Source organism: Scyliorhinus torazame, chromosome 4 (assembly GCF_047496885.1).
Source record: "Scyliorhinus torazame isolate Kashiwa2021f chromosome 4, sScyTor2.1, whole genome shotgun sequence".
NCBI lineage: Eukaryota > Metazoa > Chordata > Chondrichthyes > Carcharhiniformes > Scyliorhinidae > Scyliorhinus > Scyliorhinus torazame.
Window position 1 is genome coordinate 327,080,364 of NC_092710.1, and position 18,662 is coordinate 327,099,025.

At 54.3% G+C, this 18,662-nt stretch overlaps 1 protein-coding gene across 1 annotated transcript in view; it reads right to left on the reverse strand.

Annotated features, from left to right (window-relative positions):
- Nucleotides 1–15,406: 15,406 nt before the first annotated feature.
- The window catches only part of LOC140411130 (heme-binding protein 2-like), a 46,951-nt gene continuing 43,695 nt past the window's right edge, over nt 15,407–18,662 (reverse strand). The window contains exon 4 of the mRNA XM_072500191.1: nt 15,407–18,651. Within this exon, the coding sequence (XP_072356292.1) occupies nt 18,480–18,651 (172 nt within the window). The 3' untranslated portion in view covers nt 15,407–18,479. The remainder of the gene's footprint in view (nt 18,652–18,662) is intronic.

The following is an 18,662-nucleotide window of genomic DNA, read 5'->3' on the forward strand; positions in this document are numbered from 1 at the left end:
GAAAGGAGAGGCCTGGGAGTGGGAGTGGAGCAGTGTGAAAGGAGAGGCCTGGGAGTGCAGCAGTGTGAAAGGAGAGGCCTGGGAGTGGAGCCGTGTGAAAGGAGAGGCCTGGGAGTGGAACCGTGTGAAAGGAGAGGCCTGGGAGTGGGAGTGGAGCCGTGTGAAAGGAGACGCCTTGGAGTGGGTGTGGAGCAGTGTGAAAGGAGAGGCCTGGGAGTGGAGCAGTGTGAAAGGAGAGGCCGGGGAGTGGAGCCGTGGGAAAGGAGAGGCCTGGGAGTGGGAGTGGAGCAGTGTGACAGGAGAGGCCTGCGAGTGGGAGTGGAGCAGTGTGAAAGGAGAGCCCTGGGAGTGGGAGTGGAGCAGTGTGAAAGGAGAGGCCTGGGAGTGGAGCAGTGTGAAAGGAGAGGCCTGGGAGTGGAGCCGTGTGAAAGGAGAGGCCTGGGAGTGGGAGTGGAGCAGTGTGAATGGAGAGGTCTGGGAGTGGAACAGTGTGAAAGGAGAGGCCTGGGAGTGGATCAGTGTGAAAGGAGTGGCCTGGGAGTGGGTGTGGAGCCATGTGAAAGGAGAGGCCTGGGAGTGGGAGTCGAGCAGTGTGAATGGAGAGGCCTGGGAGTGGAGCAGTGTGAATGGAGAGGCCTGTGATTGGTGCACTGTGAAAGGAGAGGCCTGGGAGTGGGAGTGCAGCAGTGCAAAAGGAGAGGCCTGGGAGTGGAGCAGTGTGAAAGGAGAGGCCTGGGAGTGGAGCTGTGTGAAAGGAGAGGCCTGGAGTGCAGCAGTGTGAAAGGAGAGGCCTGGGAGTGGGAGTGGAGCAGTGTGAATGGAGAGGCCTGGGAGTGGAGCAGTGTGAATGGAGAGGCCTGTGATTGGTGCACTGTGAAAGGAGAGGCCTGGGAGTGGGAGTGCAGCAGTGCAAAAGGAGAGGCCTGGGAGTGGAGCAGTGTGAAAGGAGAGGCCTGGGAGTGGAGCTGTGTGAAAGGAGAGGCCTGGAGTGCAGCAGTGTGAAAGGAGAGGCCTGGGAGTGGTGCCGTGTGGAAGGAGAGGCCTGGGAGAGGAGCAGTGCGAAAGCAGAGGCCTGGGAGTGGAGCAGTGTGAAAGGAGAGGCCTGGGAGTGGAGCAGTGTGAAAGGAGAGGCCTGGGAGTGGAGCAGTGTGAAAGGAGAGGCCTGGGAGTGGAGCCGTGTGAAAGGAGAGGCCTGGGAGTGCAGCAGTGTGAAAGGAGAGGCCTGGGAGTGGAGCCGTGTGAAAGGAGAGGCCTGGGAGAGGAGCAGTGCGAAAGGAGAGGCCTGGGAGTGGAGCAGTGTGAATGGAGAGGCCTGGGAGTGGAGCCGTGTGAAAGGAGAGGCCTGTGAGTGGAGCGGTGTGAGAGGAGAGGCCTCGGAGTGGGAGTGGAGCATTGTGAAAGGAGAGGCCTGGGAGTGGAGCAGTGTGAAAGGAACGGCCTGGGAGTGGAGCAGTGTGAAAGGAGAGGCCTGGGAGTGGGTGTGGAGCCGTGTGAAAGGAGAGGCCTGGGAGTGCAGCAGTGTGAAAGGAGAGGCCTGGGAGTGGAGCCGTGTGAAAGGAGAGGCCTGGGAGAGGAGCAGTGCGAAAGGAGAGGCTTGGGAGTGGAGCAGTGTGAATGGAGAGGCCTGGGAGTGGAGCCGTGTGAAAGGAGAGGCCTGTGAGTGGAGCGGTGTGAGACGAGAGGCCTCGGAGTGGGAGTGGAGCATTGTGAAAGGAGAGGCCTGGGAGTGGAGCAGTGTGAAATGAGAGGCCTCGGAGTGGAGCAGTGTGAAAGGAGTGGCCTGGGAGTGGAGCAGTGTGAATGGAGAGGCCTGGGATTGGAGCACTGTGAAAGGAGAGGCCTGGGAGTGGGAGTGCAGCAGTGCAAAAGGAGAGGCCTGGGAGTGGAGCAGTGTGAAAGGAGAGGCCTGGGAGTGGAGCCGTGTGAAAGGAGAGGCCTGGGAGTGGAGCAGTGTGAAAGGAGAGGCCTGGGAGTGGAGCAGTGTGAAAGGAGAGGCCTGGGAGGGGGAGTGGAGCAGTGTGAAAGGAGAGGCCTGGGAGTGGAGCAGTATGAAAGGAGAGGCCTGGGAGAGGAACAGTGCGAAAGCAGAGGCCTGGGAGTGGAGCAGTGTGAAAGGAGAGGCCTGGGAGTGGAGCAGTGTGAAAGGAGAGGCCTGGGAGTGGAGCAGTGTGAAAGTAGAGGCCTGGGAGTGGGAGTGGAGCAGTGTGAAAGGAGAGGCCTGGGAGTGGAGGAGTATGAAAGGAGAGGCCTGTGAGTGGAGCGGTGTGAAAGGACAGGCGTGGGAGTGGGAGTAGAGCAGTGTGAAAGGAGAGGCCTGGGAGTGGGAGTGGAGCAGTGTGAAAGGAGAGGCCTGGGAGTGCAGCAGTGTGAAAGGAGAGGCCTGGGAGTGGAGCCGTGTGAAAGGAGAGGCCTGGGAGTGGAACCGTGTGAAAGGAGAGGCCTGGGAGTGGGAGTGGAGCCGTGTGAAAGGAGACGCCTTGGAGTGGGTGTGGAGCAGTGTGAAAGGAGAGGCCTGGGAGTGGAGCAGTGTGAAAGGAGAGGCCGGGGAGTGGAGCCGTGGGAAAGGAGAGGCCTGGGAGTGGGAGTGGAGCAGTGTGACAGGAGAGGCCTGCGAGTGGGAGTGGAGCAGTGTGAAAGGAGAGCCCTGGGAGTGGGAGTGGAGCAGTGTGAAAGGAGAGGCCTGGGAGTGGAGCAGTGTGAAAGGAGAGGCCTGGGAGTGGAGCCGTGTGAAAGGAGAGGCCTGGGAGTGGGAGTGGAGCAGTGTGAATGGAGAGGTCTGGGAGTGGAACAGTGTGAAAGGAGAGGCCTGGGAGTGGATCAGTGTGAAAGGAGTGGCCTGGGAGTGGGTGTGGAGCCATGTGAAAGGAGAGGCCTGGGAGTGGGAGTCGAGCAGTGTGAATGGAGAGGCCTGGGAGTGGAGCAGTGTGAATGGAGAGGCCTGTGATTGGTGCACTGTGAAAGGAGAGGCCTGGGAGTGGGAGTGCAGCAGTGCAAAAGGAGAGGCCTGGGAGTGGAGCAGTGTGAAAGGAGAGGCCTGGGAGTGGAGCTGTGTGAAAGGAGAGGCCTGGAGTGCAGCAGTGTGAAAGGAGAGGCCTGGGAGTGGTGCCGTGTGAAAGGAGAGGCCTGGGAGAGGAGCAGTGCGAAAGCAGAGGCCTGGGAGTGGAGCAGTGTGAAAGGAGAGGCCTGGGAGTGGAGCAGTGTGAAAGGAGAGGCCTGGGAGTGGAGCAGTGTGAAAGGAGAGGCCTGGGAGTGGAGCCGTGTGAAAGGAGAGGCCTGGGAGTGCAGCAGTGTGAAAGGAGAGGCCTGGGAGTGGAGCCGTGTGGAAGGAGAGGCCTGGGAGAGGAGCAGTGCGAAAGGAGAGGCCTGGGAGTGGAGCAGTGTGAATGGAGAGGCCTGGGAGTGGAGCCGTGTGAAAGGAGAGGCCTGTGAGTGGAGCGGTGTGAGAGGAGAGGCCTCGGAGTGGGAGTGGAGCATTGTGAAAGGAGAGGCCTGGGAGTGGAGCAGTGTGAAAGGAACGGCCTGGGAGTGGAGCAGTGTGAAAGGAGAGGCCTGGGAGTGGGTGTGGAGCCGTGTGAAAGGAGAGGCCTGGGACTGGGAGTGGAGCAGTGTGAATGGAGAGGCCTGGGAGTGGAGCAGTGTGAATGGAGAGGCCTGGGATTGGAGCACTGTGAAAGGAGAGGCCTGGGAGTGGGAGTGCAGCAGTGCAAAAGGAGAGGCCTGGGAGTGGAGCAGTGTGAAAGGAGAGGCCTCGGAGTGGAGCAGTGTGAAAGGAGTGGCCTGGGAGTGGAGCAGTGTGAATGGAGAGGCCTGGGATTGGAGCACTGTGAAAGGAGAGGCCTGGGAGTGGGAGTGCAGCAGTGCAAAAGGAGAGGCCTGGGAGTGGAGCAGTGTGAAAGGAGAGGCCTGGGAGTGGAGCCGTGTGAAAGGAGAGGCCTGGGAGTGGAGCAGTGTGAAAGGAGAGGCCTGGGAGTGGAGCAGTGTGAAAGGAGAGGCCTGGGAGGGGGAGTGGAGCAGTGTGAAAGGAGAGGCCTGGGAGTGGAGCAGTATGAAAGGAGAGGCCTGGGAGAGGAACAGTGCGAAAGCAGAGGCCTGGGAGTGGAGCAGTGTGAAAGGAGAGGCCTGGGAGTGGAGCAGTGTCAAAGGAGAGGCCTGGGAGTGGAGCAGTGTGAAAGGAGAGGCCTGGGAGTGGGAGTGGAGCAGTGTGAAAGGAGAGGCCTGGGAGTGGAGGAGTATGAAAGGAGAGGCCTGGGAGTGGAGCGGTGTGAAAGGAGAGGCGTGGGAGTGGGAGTAGAGCAGTGTGAAAGGAGAGGCCTGGGAGTGGGAGTGGAGCAGTGTGAAAGGAGAGGCCTGGGAGTGCAGCAGTGTGAAAGGAGAGGCCTGGGAGTGGAGCCGTGTGAAAGGAGAGGCCTGGGAGTGGAACCGTGTGAAAGGAGAGGCCTGGGAGTGGGAGTGGAGCCATGTGAAAGGAGACGCCTTGGAGTGGGTGTGGAGCAGTGTGAAAGGAGAGGCCTGGGAGTGGAGCAGTGTGAAAGGAGAGGCCGGGGAGTGGAGCCGTGGGAAAGGAGAGGCCTGGGAGTGGGAGTGGAGCAGTGTGACAGGAGAGGCCTGAGAGTGGGAGTGGAGCAGTGTGAATGGAGAGGTCTGGGAGTGGAACAGTGTGAAAGGAGAGGCCTGGGAGTGGATCAGTGTGAAAGGAGTGGCCTGGGAGTGGGTGTGGAGCCATGTGAAAGGAGAGGCCTGGGAGTGGGAGTCGAGCAGTGTGAATGGAGAGGCCTGGGAGTGGAGCAGTGTGAATGGAGAGGACTGTGATTGGTGCACTGTGAAAGGAGAGGCCTGGGAGTGGGAGTGCAGCAGTGCAAAAGGAGAGGCCTGGGAGTGGAGCAGTGTGAAAGGAGAGGCCTGGGAGTGGAGCTGTGTGAAAGGAGAGGCCTGGAGTGCAGCAGTGTGAAAGGAGAGGCCTGTGAGTGGTGCCGTGTGAAAGGAGAGGCCTGGGAGAGGAGCAGTGCGAAAGCAGAGGCCTGGGATCGGAGCAGTGTGAAAGGAGAGGCCTGGGAGTGGAGCAGTGTGAAAGGAGAGGCCTGGGAGTGGAGCAGTGTGAAAGGAGAGGCCTGGGAGTGGAGCCGTGTGAAAGGAGAGGCCTGGGAGTGCAGCAGTGTGAAAGGAGAGGCCTGGGAGTGGAGCCGTGTGGAAGGAGAGGCCTGGGAGAGAAGCAGTGCGAAAGGAGAGGCCTGGGAGTGGAGCAGTGTGAATGGAGAGGCCTGGGAGTGGAGCCGTGTGAAAGGAGAGGCCTGTGAGTGGAGCGGTGTGAAAGGAACGGCCTGGGAGTGGAGCAGTGTGAAAGGAGAGGCCTGGGAGTGGGTGTGGAGCCGTGTGAAAGGAGAGGCCTGGGAGTGGGAGTGGAGCAGTGTGAATGGAGAGGCCTGGGAGTGGAGCAGTGTGAATGGAGAGGCCTGGGATTGGAGCACTGTGAAAGGAGAGGCCTGGGAGTGGGAGTGCAGCAGTGCAAAAGGAGAGGCCTGGGAGTGGAGCAGTGTGAAAGGAGAGGCCTGGGAGTGGAGCCGTGTGAAAGGAGAGGCCTGGAGTGCAGCAGTGTGAAAGGAGAGGCCTGGGAGTGGTGCCGTATGAAAGGAGAGGAGCAGTGCGAAAGCAGAGGCCTGGGAGTGGAGCAGTGTGAAAGGAGAGGCCTGGGAGTGGAGCAGTGTGAAAGGAGAGGCCTGGGAGTGGAGCAGTGTGAAAGGAGAGGCCTGGGAGTGGGAGTGGAGCAGTGTGAAAGGAGAGGCCTGGGAGTGGAGCAGTGTGAAAGGAGAGGCCTGGGAGTGGAGCCGTGTGAAAGGAGAGGCCTGGGAGTGCAGCAGTGTGAAAGGAGAGGCCTGGGAGTGGAGCCGTGTGAAAGGAGAGGCCTGGGAGAGGAGCAGTGCGAAAGGAGAGGCTTGGGAGTGGAGCAGTGTGAATGGAGAGGCCTGGGAGTGGAGCCGTGTGAAAGGAGAGGCCTGTGAGTGGAGCGGTGTGAGAGGAGAGGCCTCGGAGTGGGAGTGGAGCATTGTGAAAGGAGAGGCCTGGGAGTGGAGCAGTGTGAAAGGAGAGGCCTCGGAGTGGAGCAGTGTGAAAGGAGCGGCCTGGAATGGGAGTTGAGCAGTGAGAAAGGAGAGGCCTGGGAGTGGAGCTGTGTAAAAGGAGAGGACTGGGAGTGGAGCCGTGTGAAAGGAAAGGCCTGGGAGTGGAGCCGTGTGAAAGGTGAGGCCTGGGAGTGGAGCAGTGTGAAAGGAGAGGCCTGGGAGTGGGAGTGGAGCCGTGTGAAAGGTGAGGCCTGGGAGTGGAGCAGTGTGAAAGGTGAGGCCTGGGAGTGGAGCCGTGTGTAAGGAGAGGCCTGGGAGAGGAGCCGTGTGAAAGGAGAGGCCTGGGAGAGGTGCAGTGCGAAAGGAGAGGCCTGGGAGTGGAGCAGTGTGAATGGAGAGGCCTGGGAGTGGAGCCGTGTGAAAGGAGAGGCCTGTGAGTGGAGCGGTGTGAGAGGAGAGGCCTCGGAGTGGGAGTGGAGCATTGTGAAAGGAGAGGCCTGGGAGTGGAGCAGTGTGAAAGGAGAGGCCTGGGAGTGGAGCAGTGTGAAAGGAGAGGCCTGGGATTGGATCAGTGTGAAAGGAGAGGCCTGGGAGTGGTGTGGAGCCGTGTGAAAGGAGAGGCCTGGGAGTGAGAGTGTAGCAGTGTGAATGGAGAGGCCTGGGAGTGGAGCAGTGTGAATGGAGAGGCCTGGGAGTGGAGCACTGTGAAAGGAGAGGCCTGGGAGTGGGAGTGCAGCAGTGCAAAAGGAGAGGCTTGGGAGTGGAGCAGTGTGAAAGGAGAGGCCTGGGAGTGGAGCCGTGTGAAAGGAGAGGCCTGGAGTGCAGCAGTGTGAAAGGAGAGGCCTGGGAGTGGTGCCGTATGAAAGGAGAGGCCTGGGAGAGGAGCAGTGCGAAAGCAGAGGCCTGGGAGTGGAGCAGTGTGAAAGGAGAGGCCTGGGAGTGGAGCAGTGTGAAAGGAGAGGCATGGGAGTGGGAGTGGAGCAGTGTGAAAGGAGAGGCCTGGGAGTGGAGCAGTGTGAAAGGAGAGGCCTGGGAGTGGAGCCGTGTGAAAGGAGAGGCCTGGGAGTGCAGCAGTGTGAAAGGAGAGGCCTGGGAGTGGAGCCGTGTGAAAGGAGAGGCCTGGGAGAGGAGCAGTGCGAAAGGAGAGGCCTGGGAGTGGAGCAGTGTGATTGGAGAGGCCTGGGAGTGGAGCCGTGTGAAAGGAGAGGCCTGTGAGTGGAGCGGTGTGAGAGGAGAGGCCTCGGAGTGGGAGTGGAGCATTGTGAAAGGAGAGGCCTGGGAGTGGAGCAGTGTGAAAGGAGAGGCCTGGGAGTGGAGCCGTGTGAAAGGAGAGGCCTGGAGTGCAGCAGTGTGAAAGGAGAGGCCTGGGAGTGGTGCCGTATGAAAGGAGAGGCCTGGGAGAGGAGCAGTGCGAAAGCAGAGGCCTGGGAGTGGAGCAGTGTGAAAGGAGAGGCCTGGGAGTGGACCAGTGTGAAAGGAGAGGCCTGGGAGTGGAGCAGTGTGAAAGGAGAGGCCTGGGAGTGGGAGTGGAGCAGTGTGAAAGGAGAGACCTGGGAGTGGAGCAGTGTGAAAGGAGAGGCCTGGGAGTGGAGCCGTGTGAAAGGAGAGGCCTGGGAGTGCAGCAGTGTGAAAGGAGAGGCCTGGGAGTGGAGCCGTGTGAAAGGAGAGGCCTGGGAGAGGAGCAGTGCGAAAGGAGAGGCCTGGGAGTGGAGCAGTGTGAATGGAGAGGCCTGGGAGTGGAGCCGTGTGAGAGGAGAGGCCTGTGAGTGGAGCGGTGTGAGAGGAGAGGCCTCGGAGTGGGAGGGGAGCATTGTGAAAGGAGAGGCCTGGGAGTGGAGCAGTGTGAAAGGAGAGGCCTCGGAGTGGAGCAGTGTGAAAGCAGCGGCCTGGAATGGGAGTTGAGCAGTGAGAAAGGAGAGGCCTGGGCGTGGAGCTGTGTAAAAGGAGAGGACTGGGAGTGGAGCCGTGTGAAAGGAGAGTCCTGGGAGTGGAGCCGTGTGAAAGGTGAGGCCTGGGAGTGGAGCAGTGTGAAAGGAGAGGCCTGGGAGTGGGAGTGGAGCCGTGTGAAAGGTGAGGCCTGGGAGTGGAGCAGTGTGAAAGGTGAGGCCTGGGAGTGGAGCCGTGTGTAAGGAGAGGCCTGGGAGAGGAGCAGTGCGAAAGGAGAGGCCTGGGAGTGGAGCAGTGTGAATGGAGAGGCCTGGGAGTGGAGCCGTGTGAAAGGAGAGGCCTGGGAGTGGAGCGGTGTGAAAGGAGAGGCCTGGGAGTGCAGCAGTGTAAAAGGAGAGGCCTGGGAGTGGAGCCGTGTGAAAGGAGAGGCCTGGGAGAGGAGCAGTGCGAAAGGAGAGGCCTGGGAGAGGAGCAGAGCGAAAGGAGAGGCCTGGGAGTGGAGCAGTGTGAATGGAGAGTCCTGGGAGTGGAGCCGTGTGAAAGGAGAGGCCTGTGAGTGGAGCGGTGTGAGAGGAGAGTCCTCGGAGTGGGAGTGGAGCAGTGTGAAAGGAGAGGCCTGGGAGTGGAGCAGTGTGAAAGGAGCGGCCTGGGAGTGGAGCAGTGTGAAAGGAGAGGCCTGGGAGTGGATCAGTGTGAAAGGAGAGGCCTGGGAGTGGGTGTGGAGCCGTGTGAAAGGAGAGGCCTGGGAGTGAGAGTGGAGCAGTGTGAATGGAGAGGCCTGGGAGTGGAGCACTGTGAAAGGAGAGGCCTGGGAGTGGGAGTGCAGCAGTGCAAAAGGAGAGGCCTGGGAGTGGAGCAGTGTGAAAGGAGAGGCCTGGGAGTGGAGCCGTGTGAAAGGAGTGGCCTGGAGTGCAGCAGTGTGAAAGGAGAGGCCTGGGAGTGGTGCCGTATGAAAGGAGAGGCCTGGGAGAGGAGCAGTGCGAAAGCAGAGGCCTGGGAGTGGAGCAGTGTGAAAGGAGAGGCCTGGGAGTGGAGCAGTGTGAAAGGAGAGGCCTGGGAGTGGAGCAGTGTGAAAGGAGAGGCCTGGGAGTGGGAGTGGAGCAGTGTGAAAGGAGAGGCCTGGGAGTGGAGCAGTGTGAAAGGAGAGGCCTGGGAGTGGAGCCGTGTGAAAGGAGAGGCCTGGGAGTGCAGCAGTGTGAAAGGAGAGGCCTGGGAGTGGAGCCGTGTGAAAGGAGAGGCCTGGGAGAGGAGCAGTGCGAAAGGAGAGGCCTGGGAGTGGAGCATTGTGAAAGGAGAGGCCTGGGAGTGGAGCAGTGTGAAAGGAGAGGCCTCGGAGTGGAGCAGTGTGAAAGGAGCGGCCTGGAATGGGAGTTGAGCAGTGAGAAAGGAGAGGCCTGGGAGTGGAGCTGTGTAAAAGGAGAGGACTGGGAGTGGAGCCGTGTGAAAGGAGAGGCCTGGGAGTGGAGCCGTGTGAAAGGTGAGGCCTGGGAGTGGAGCAGTGTGAAAGGAGAGGCCTGGGAGTGGGAGTGGAGCCGTGTGAAAGGTGAGGCCTGGGAGTGGAGCAGTGTGAAAGGTGAGGCCTGGGAGTGGAGCCGTGTGTAAGGAGAGGCCTGGGAGAGGAGCAGTGTGAAAGGAGAGGCCTGGGAGTGGAGCAGTGTGAATGGAGAGGCCTGGGAGTGGAGCCGTGTGAAAGGAGAGGCCTGGGAGTGGAGCGGTGTGAGAGGAGAGGCCTCAGAGTGGGAGTGGAGCATTGTGAAAGGTGAGGCCTGGGACTGGAGCAGTGTGAAAGGAGCGGCCTGGAGTGGGAGTTGAGCAGTGTGAAAGGAGAGGCCTGAGAGTGGAGCAGTGTAAAAGGAGAGGCCTGGGAGTGGAGCCGTGTGAAAGGAGAGGCCTGGGAGTGGAGCCGTGTGAAAGGTGAGGCCTGGGAGTGGAGCAGTGTGAAAGGAGAGGCCTGGGAGTGGGAGTGGAGCCGTGTGAAAGGTGAGGCCTGGGAGTGGAGCAGTGTGAAAGGTGAGGCCTGGGAGTGGAGCAGTATGAAAGTTGAGGCCTGGTAGTGGAGCCGTGTGAATGGAGAGGCCTGGGAGTGGGAGTGGAGCGGTGTGAAAGGAGAGGCCTGGGAGTGGAGCAGTGTGAAAGGAGAGGCCTGGGAGTGCAGCAGTGTGAAAGGAGAGGCCTGGGAGTGGAGCCGTGTGAAAGGAGAGGCCTGGGAGAGGAGCAGTGCGAATGGAGGGGCCTGGGAGTGGAGCAGTGTGAAAGGAGAGGCCTGGGAGAGGAGCAGTGTGAAAGGAGAGGCCTGGGAGTGGAGCCGTGTGAAAAGAGAGTCTTGGAGAGGAGCAGTGCGAAAGGAGAGGCCTGGGAGTGGAGCAGTGTGAAAGGAGAGGCCTGGGAGTGGAGCCGTGTGAAAGGAGAGGCCTGGGAGAGGAGCAGTGTGAAAGGAGAGGCCTGGGAGTGGAGTGGTGTGAAAGGAGAGGCCTGGGAGTGGAGCAGTGTGAAAGGAGAGGCCTGGGAGTGGAGCGATGTGAAAGGAGAGGCCAGAGAGTGGAGCAGTGTGAAAGGAGAGGCCTGGGAGAGGAGCAGTGTGAAAGGAGAGGCCAGAGAGTGGAGCAGTGTGAAAGGAGAAGCCTGGGAGTGGAGCAGTGTGAAAGGAGAGGCCTGGGAGTGGAACAGTGTGAAAGGAGAGGCCTGGGAGTGGAGCAGTGTGAAAGGAGAGGCCTGGGAGAGGAGCAGAGTGAAAGGAGAGGTTTAGAGGGAGAGGGTGGTAGGAGTGTGGAACTCCCTGCCTGAATGGGGTAGTGGAGGCAGAGACCCTCTTAACATTTAAGAAGTATTTAGATGTGCATTTGTGATGCCAAGACTTTGAAAAATCGGCTTAGCATACCTGGGATTCGGATTGGTTGTGTGGATGTTTTGGGGGAAAGTGGAATTAGGCTATTGACTTGGATGATTAACCATGATCATAATGAATGGCAGACCAGGCTCCAATGGCCTTCTATTTTCTACATTTTGGACTGGTTCTGTGCTGTGGACATCTGTGACTCAATGACTCTGATATTATCCACAGTTCAAACTCCCCCTGTCAGCATTAAGCTGTCCTGGAGCAGGTGGAACAGAGATCACCCGATTTAAAATCCCATTTGCCCAAAGATCACAAGACAAATCCCTCTTCCACCAATTTCCTCCACCACTCTACCTTTTCCCCACTCTGTCTCTGATTCCCAGCATGTGGACCGGTCAAATGTGGAGGAAATTTGAAAGTGATGAACGGAGAATGAGATCCGGATTAAACAGGTCCAACCCAGATCATCCCCTACCCACCCAGATTGGGGAGATTTTCCAAACAGTAAAGAAATTCCCAACACCAGGTGGATGACCGATCCATGAATTATTGTGTGTTGGGCTCTGTCCGGTGATATCCCATTAACAGAGTTAGAAAGACTGTTCAGAGTGGAGTTTGACAGATTGAAGTGTCAGGCTGCACGGGGATGTGAGCTGTCACCTGACCAATATGGAGCTCACTCTCCAAGTGTTACATCTCTCAATAAATTACTCCCTGTCTCTTCATTCTTTCTCATTCTTTAATTTTACACCTCAATGTTTTTTTTAAATAAATATTTTTATTCTCTTTTTTCACATTTTTTCCCAAATTTACCCCCACCAACAATAAACAATAATCAGCAACAGATATGTCAATCCCCATAAAAATAACAACAATACCATCCTCCCACCAACCCCCAAACATCATCAGCCCGCATGTTTACATTAAAAAATGACAAAAAGGCATCGGGAATTACCCATAGTCATCCTTAATATACACAGACCCCCTACCCCCCAGCCCTCCCACCCATCCCCCCCCAACTAATGTTCGATGTTATCCAGTTGATGTTATGCACTTGAAAGTGCATAATAAATAGTCCCATGACTTGTAGAACCCCTCTGAGCTTCCCCTCAGATCAAACTTAACCTTCTCAAGGGTCAAGTATTCCAACAGGTCCCCCTGCCACGCCAGGGCACAGGGTGGAGAGGCTGCCCTCCATCCCAGCAGGATCCGCCTTTGGGCGATCAACGAGGCGAAGGCTACGATATCCGTCTCCGCACCTGTTTCCAACCCTGGCTGGTCCGACACCCCGAATATGGCCTCCCGGGGACCCGGGTCCAGTTTCAAGCGCACCACCTTGGAAATTACCCGAAACACCTCCTTCCAGTACTCCCCTAGCTTTGGACAGGACCAAAACATATGAACGTGATTAGTGCCCCCCCCCCGCAACGCTCACACACGTCTTCTACTCCGTCGAAAAATCGGCTCATCCTCGCCCTCGTGAGGTGCACTCTATATACCATCTTCAGCTATATCAGCCCCAACCTCGCAAATGAGGTGCACCCTCCGGAGCACCTCACACCAGACCCCCTCCTCTATAACCTATCACAGCACTTCCTCCCACTTTGCTTTGATCCCTTCCAGTGGTGCCTTATCCTCCTCCAAAATAGCTCCATACACCGCTGACACTGCCCCCTTCTCCAGCCCCCTTGTCGTCAGCACCTCCTCCAGCAATGTGGAGGCCGGTTCCTCCGGGAAGCTCTGTATCTCCTTCCTGGCAAAATCCCGAACCTGCATGTACCTAAACACTTCTCCCTGCTCTAGCCCATACTTCGCTTCCAGCTCCCTCAATCCCGCAAACCGACCTCGAAGAAATAAATCTTTTAGCGTCTTAATCCCCTTCTCTTCCCATTTCTGAAAACTTCCATCCCACCTCCCTGGCTCAAATCTGTTGTTCCCCCGAATCGGCATTTCCCTTGACCCAGCCCTCAACCTGAAGTGTTGGCGAAACTGCCTCCAGATTTTCAATGAAGCTATTATTACCGGACTCGCTCAGTATTTCCCCGGAGCTATCGGGAGCGGCGCTGTTGCTAATGCTTTCAGCCCTGACCCCCTACACAAACTCTACTACATTCTGACCCATTGGGAATCCACCCCTCTGACCCAGCTCCGTGCCTTCTCCACACTCGCCGCCCAGTAGTAGTACATCAGGTTCGGGAGACCCAAACCCCCTGCCTGCCTTCCCCTCTGTAGCAGCACCTTTCTCACTCTGGCCACCTTCCCTCCCCATATGAACGAGGTGATCCTTCCCTCAATCTCCCTGAAAAAAGGCTGGCAGGAAAATCGGTAGGCATTGAAAAATAAACAGAAATCGCGGTAATACATTCATTTTAACCGCCTGTACCCGACCTGCTCGTGACAGAGGAAGGCTGTCCCACCTTGCCAGATCGGCTTTCACTGTCCCCACCAAACTAGTGATGTTGTACCTGCGAAGCCTCCCCCACTCCCGGGCAACCTGCACCCCCCCAGATACCTAAAGTGAGTCCCTGCCCTACAGAATGGCAGCCCCCCCCCCCACCCCTACCCCCACCCCCGGCCGAGACACCGCAAAATTCTCATTCTTGTCCAGGTTCAGCTTGTACCCCGAGAAAGACCCAAATAACTCACAGTAGCTCCAATATTCCTCCTATAGACGCACTCTGTTCCGACACATACAGCGGCAAGTCATCGGCATATAAGGACACCCTATTCTCTATCCCGCCCCGCACTATTCCTTTCCATGCTCCCGAACTTCTTAATGCGATGGCCAACGGCTCAATCGCGAGTGCAAACAGCAGGGGGGACATAGGACATCCCTGTCTCGTCCCACGGTGGAGAGAAAAGTACCTCGAACTGATATTGTTTGTACGGACACTCGCCTTCGGCTCATTGTATAATAGCTTTACCCAGTTCACAAATCTTCGTCCAATCCTAAACCGCTCCAGCACTGCCATCAGGTACCCCATTCTACCCGATCAAATGCCTTCTCGGCGTCCAATGCCACAACCACCTCTGTTTCCTTCTGTGAAAGTGTACAAACTCAGCAATAGCATGATGGGAAAAATAGCCAACTTATGTAACCAAGTGTAAGACAGCTGTGTCAGCTAAGTGCCAAGTTCAGACCCTGACAAACTAGACAAAGCTAAGAATCCACATAATTGTATCATACAAGGCCAGAAGAGGGAAAATAGTGCCTGACCTTAGTAAAACCTGATAACAAAGCCACGATCTAGGAATGTCCTAATAACACAACCTCCTCATGACCTAGGTCCATCTGCGTCAAGGCATCATGAGGGCAGAGGTGAAAAACAAAATAGGACCACGTCTTAAATCCTCTAAAGACAAAATACTGCAAATAAGCCGAGTCAGGGTCTTTCCATGACAACATGTTTGATCAGAAGTTATGACTGTATTGACATTTTTGAACAAGGTCTGTTTTTGTAAAATGATACAGCTTTTGTATAAATATTGAACGTTTTCTCCATGTCTTTGAGAGCTTGAGAAAGAATGAGCAGGTTTACCTTAACAGCTCTCTCTCTAACCTGTAGTCATCTGCATGCAGACTTTGGTCAATAAAGACAAAGTTATTTATTTCGAAACAGAGTTGTAAAGTTGTTTTCTTCACAGTCTTGAAGTAGGAAAAATTTTAATAGACGACACTTCCCTTCCACCGGTGCCATAACAACGTTCAAAACCCCCCTGATGTTCAAAATCAGCTGCCTCCCTTTCACGAACCCCGTCTGATCCTCCCCTATCACCTTCGGGAGGCACTCCTCCAGCCTACCCTCAGTACCTTCGCCAATACATTTGCATCCACATTCAGAAGTGACCTGGGCCTATACGACCCACACTCCGTCGGATCCGTATCTTTTTTTAGCAACAGTGTTAGCCAAGGCTTGTGGCAGCACTCCCTTCCCTATCGTCTCTTCAAACATCCCCACCATCAGGGATGCCAACTTATCCTTGAATTTTTTATAAAATTCCACCGGAAACCCATCCGGACTGCCACCTTCCCCGACTGCATCCTCCAATCGCATCCTTTATCTCCTGCTCCACTATTGCTCCTTCTAATGTAGTCCTGTTCCCCTCCCCTAGCCTCGGGTACTCCAACCCATCTAGAAATTCATGCATCTCACGGTCTCCCCCGGGTGGCTCTGACCTGTACAACCTCTCATAAAACTCCTCAAAAACCTTGTTAATCAGCTCCGGAGCCACCACCAACCTCCCTGCCCAATCCCTCGCTTGAAGTATTTCCCTTGCCGCTGCCTCCCTCCGGAGCTGACCTGCCTTATCTCCATGTTCATAAACTGCACCCCTTGCTCGTCTCAGTTGGCGCACCACCTTCCTGGTGGATAGTCAGTCGAAGCTTGCCTGTAGTTCCTTCCTCTTTTCCAGCTTCACTGGGTCCCGATCCTCTGCATACCTCCTATCCACCTCCAACATCTCATCTATTACCCTCTGCCGCTCCAACCTCTCCTCTTTGTCCACACCTCAAAGTTTTAACAGAATCATTTCACTGAAATGTGGAGTTTATCTGATATGAAACTAGTGATATGATCATTGACCCAGATTTATTTCTGAGGAAGAATCTAACACGAGACGAAATGTGTAAATGCATCACCCTCTTTATTTCACAGTGAGAAGACATTCCCAGCAGTTTTGAAAAACAAAAGACAAACAAAGACTAGAAGACGATGGTTTATTTACTCCACAAGAGAAACCTGTGAATGGGTCACCTGTTAACAGGAGTCAGATCTGAATCGATCATTTTCTCAATCACAGATTCTGTCTGTCGATATTCCCAATGTCAGCTCCCAGTGTGGGTTTGAGGAGATCTGAATTGAAACTTAATTCCACCTTCAGTCTCTGGATTCTAATTTTAGATTGGGATTCTTGCTCCGGTTTAAGGACCGGTTTTAAACTGCTTCACACCTGAGTCACAAAACTCCCACTTCACTTTCCTGACCTGGACCCATCTGTTTCCTGAACCTGGACTGGTCTGAGTCAGAACAAACTGGATTGAGAAACAACCTTTAAAAAAAATAAAGAATTTAGAGTACCCAATTCATGTTTTTCAAATTAAGGGGCAATTTAGCGTGGCCAATTCACCTAGCCTGCACATCTTTGGGTTGTGGGGGCGAAACTCGTGCAAACATGGGGAGAATGTGCAAACTCCACATGGACAGTGACCCAGAGCCGGGATTGAACCTGGGACCTTAGCGCCGTGAAGCTGCAATGCTAACCCATTGCGCCACCGTGCTGCCCCGAGAAGCAACCTTTTTAATCATCCCCACCACAATGTCCAGTGTTTGATTATCAAGAATGACAGGAAAAGGGAATACTTTACTCCCCATACAGGGTGTCCCCATTCACAGGTTTCTCCAGTGAGTGTCGTGTTCTTCCTACAGTGTACAGTGTCTATTCCACACAGTCTGTTATATGGTCCATTCCCATTATATTTCAGAACTATTCAAACATTGAAGGAAATTCTTCCAGATGATGTGATGAAAATCTCAGTAATTTACAAATGGTGAACACACTGTCTCTTTACAATTTAAACATTCCCTTGTAATTAAATAATTCAACCTGGAACTAACTCCGAGTGAGAGATCCCAGGATCAATCCCACATCTGAACACCTCATGATTTCACATTGACCAGCTTCAATACTCTGTGCTCTGTAGCAAATCCCAATTTCAATTAACTCTTTTCACATCAACTTTAAACATTCTGGTCAGTATGACGGATAGACATGGATATAATCCATCGCTGTGTGATGATAGGAAATTCCAGAACTGTATCTGTCACTCGGACCATCTCAGTCTCAGCCTGTGCACAATTCATTTAAAGCAAAATCACAGAAAAAGCAAATGCAGTGATTAATCCCCGTTACCCAATAGAAGGTCCTCCACCCTGTACAATTGAGTTTTGCCCTGTATCTGTGCAGTGGTGACAGACTAATATCATCAATGCTGCCTCACTGAGGTGGTTGGTCAGCAATGCTCTTGAGACATTGCAAAATAATTTGGAATTGAGGGGTACCTGATTATAAAAAATGTTAAAGGAACAAAAGGTAGGGGTTTAGCACAGGGCTAAATTGCTGACTTTTAAAGCAGACCAGCAGCGCAGGTTCAATTCCCGTATCAGCCTCCCTGAACAGGTGCCGGAATGTGGCGACTAGGGGCTTGTCACAGTAACTTCATTTGAAGCCTCCTTGTGACAATAAGCGATTTTCATTTCATTTTTCATTTCGATAGCAGCCGGGATTCCTCTGTCTGGGATAGCCAGATTTTCCAGGCTGGAGGCTCAAGTCTGGTTAATGTGGTTGGAAAACCATGTGATTTCTCCATATCTGGTTAGTTAAGTGAGTGGGTAAGATCATGGAGGCTGGAATATGATGTATTGTGAGAAAAAGTATAAATGTTGAATCATTTGCACTGGAAAATGTTGTTATTCGGAGAGGCTTGAGTGTCATTCCACATGAACGATAGAAATGTAATTATGCAGATACAACAAGCAAGTCTCACCTATTTGATCCTTGAATACCTGCCATTGCCTGTCCACTGTCATACCTTTCAGTAATATTTCCCAGTCCGTCATAGTCAGCTCATGCCTCATACCATCATAGTTACTTTTACTGAGGTGCAGGACCCTGCACACAGAATTAACTACCTCACTATTCACCTTGATAAAGAAATCTACCATATTATGGTCACTCATTCCCAGGGGTTCTCTCAACTAGATTGCCAACTAATCCTTTCCCATTGCACAACACCCAGTCCAAGATGGCCTGGGGTTGACCTTGTTGGTGACCAAGATGACCTTGTTAGTTCCTCAATATATTAGTCCAGAAAGCCATCCTGTATACATTCCAGAAATTCCTCCATTATTGTACTGTGACTAATTTGAGTTACCCAATCTATATGCAGATTAAAGTCACCCATAATCACAGATGTTCCTTTATCACATATGTCTCTGATTTCCTGTCTAATGCTATTCCCAACATTACCACTGCAGTTTGGTGGTCTGTATATCACCCCTATGAATGTTTTTTGCCCCTTGATGTTTCTTAACTCGACCCAGACAGATTCCACATCATCTGTACTAATATATTTCCTCAATATCGTCTTTAATCAACAATGCAACTCCACCGCCTTTCCTTGCTGCCTGACTTTCCTAAAAAATGAATAGCCCTCAATGTTTAGATGTTTAGTTCCCACCCTTGGTCACCTTGGAGCTATGTCTCCGTAATCCCAACTATATCATATCCCTCTACATCCATCTGCACAACTAATTCATGCATTTTATTTTGAATGGACAGACATTGCATTCCCTCTGAGGTAAATATATCCTGTCTTAAGTAAGGAGATGTAATTTATGGTCAATATTCCAGGTTAAACTCAATGTGTACTTTGTGGAAAATGAAAACAGTTTTAGAATAGAGGCCGGAATTCTCCGGCCATTCGCTGGCGGCAAGCTTCTCTGGTCCCGCTGGCAGGGTACCAGTGTTGTGGGGTCGCTTCAATGGGAATTCCCATTGACTCTGGCGGGAGCAGATAATCCCGCCGCCAGTGAATGGCGCTCCGCTTCCTGCTGCCGAAAAAACACTTGGCTGGAGGCCCGGAGAATCCCGCCCAGAGTTAAGCACATCTCACTGTTTAGTGTCCACAAAGGTAACAATACCTAGTTTTCAGCTTCTTCAGTTCTTTCAAAAAGAATGAACATGAGCCCACGTGTGTCATACCAAGCGATACGAAATACTTCTCCAAAACTTTGATTGTCTTCTTCCAAGTCTTGCTGGAATTGAGCCACGCGATTTTCAATTTCATCTTCATCAGCTTCCTCGTCAAAAGCCCTGGAACAGAA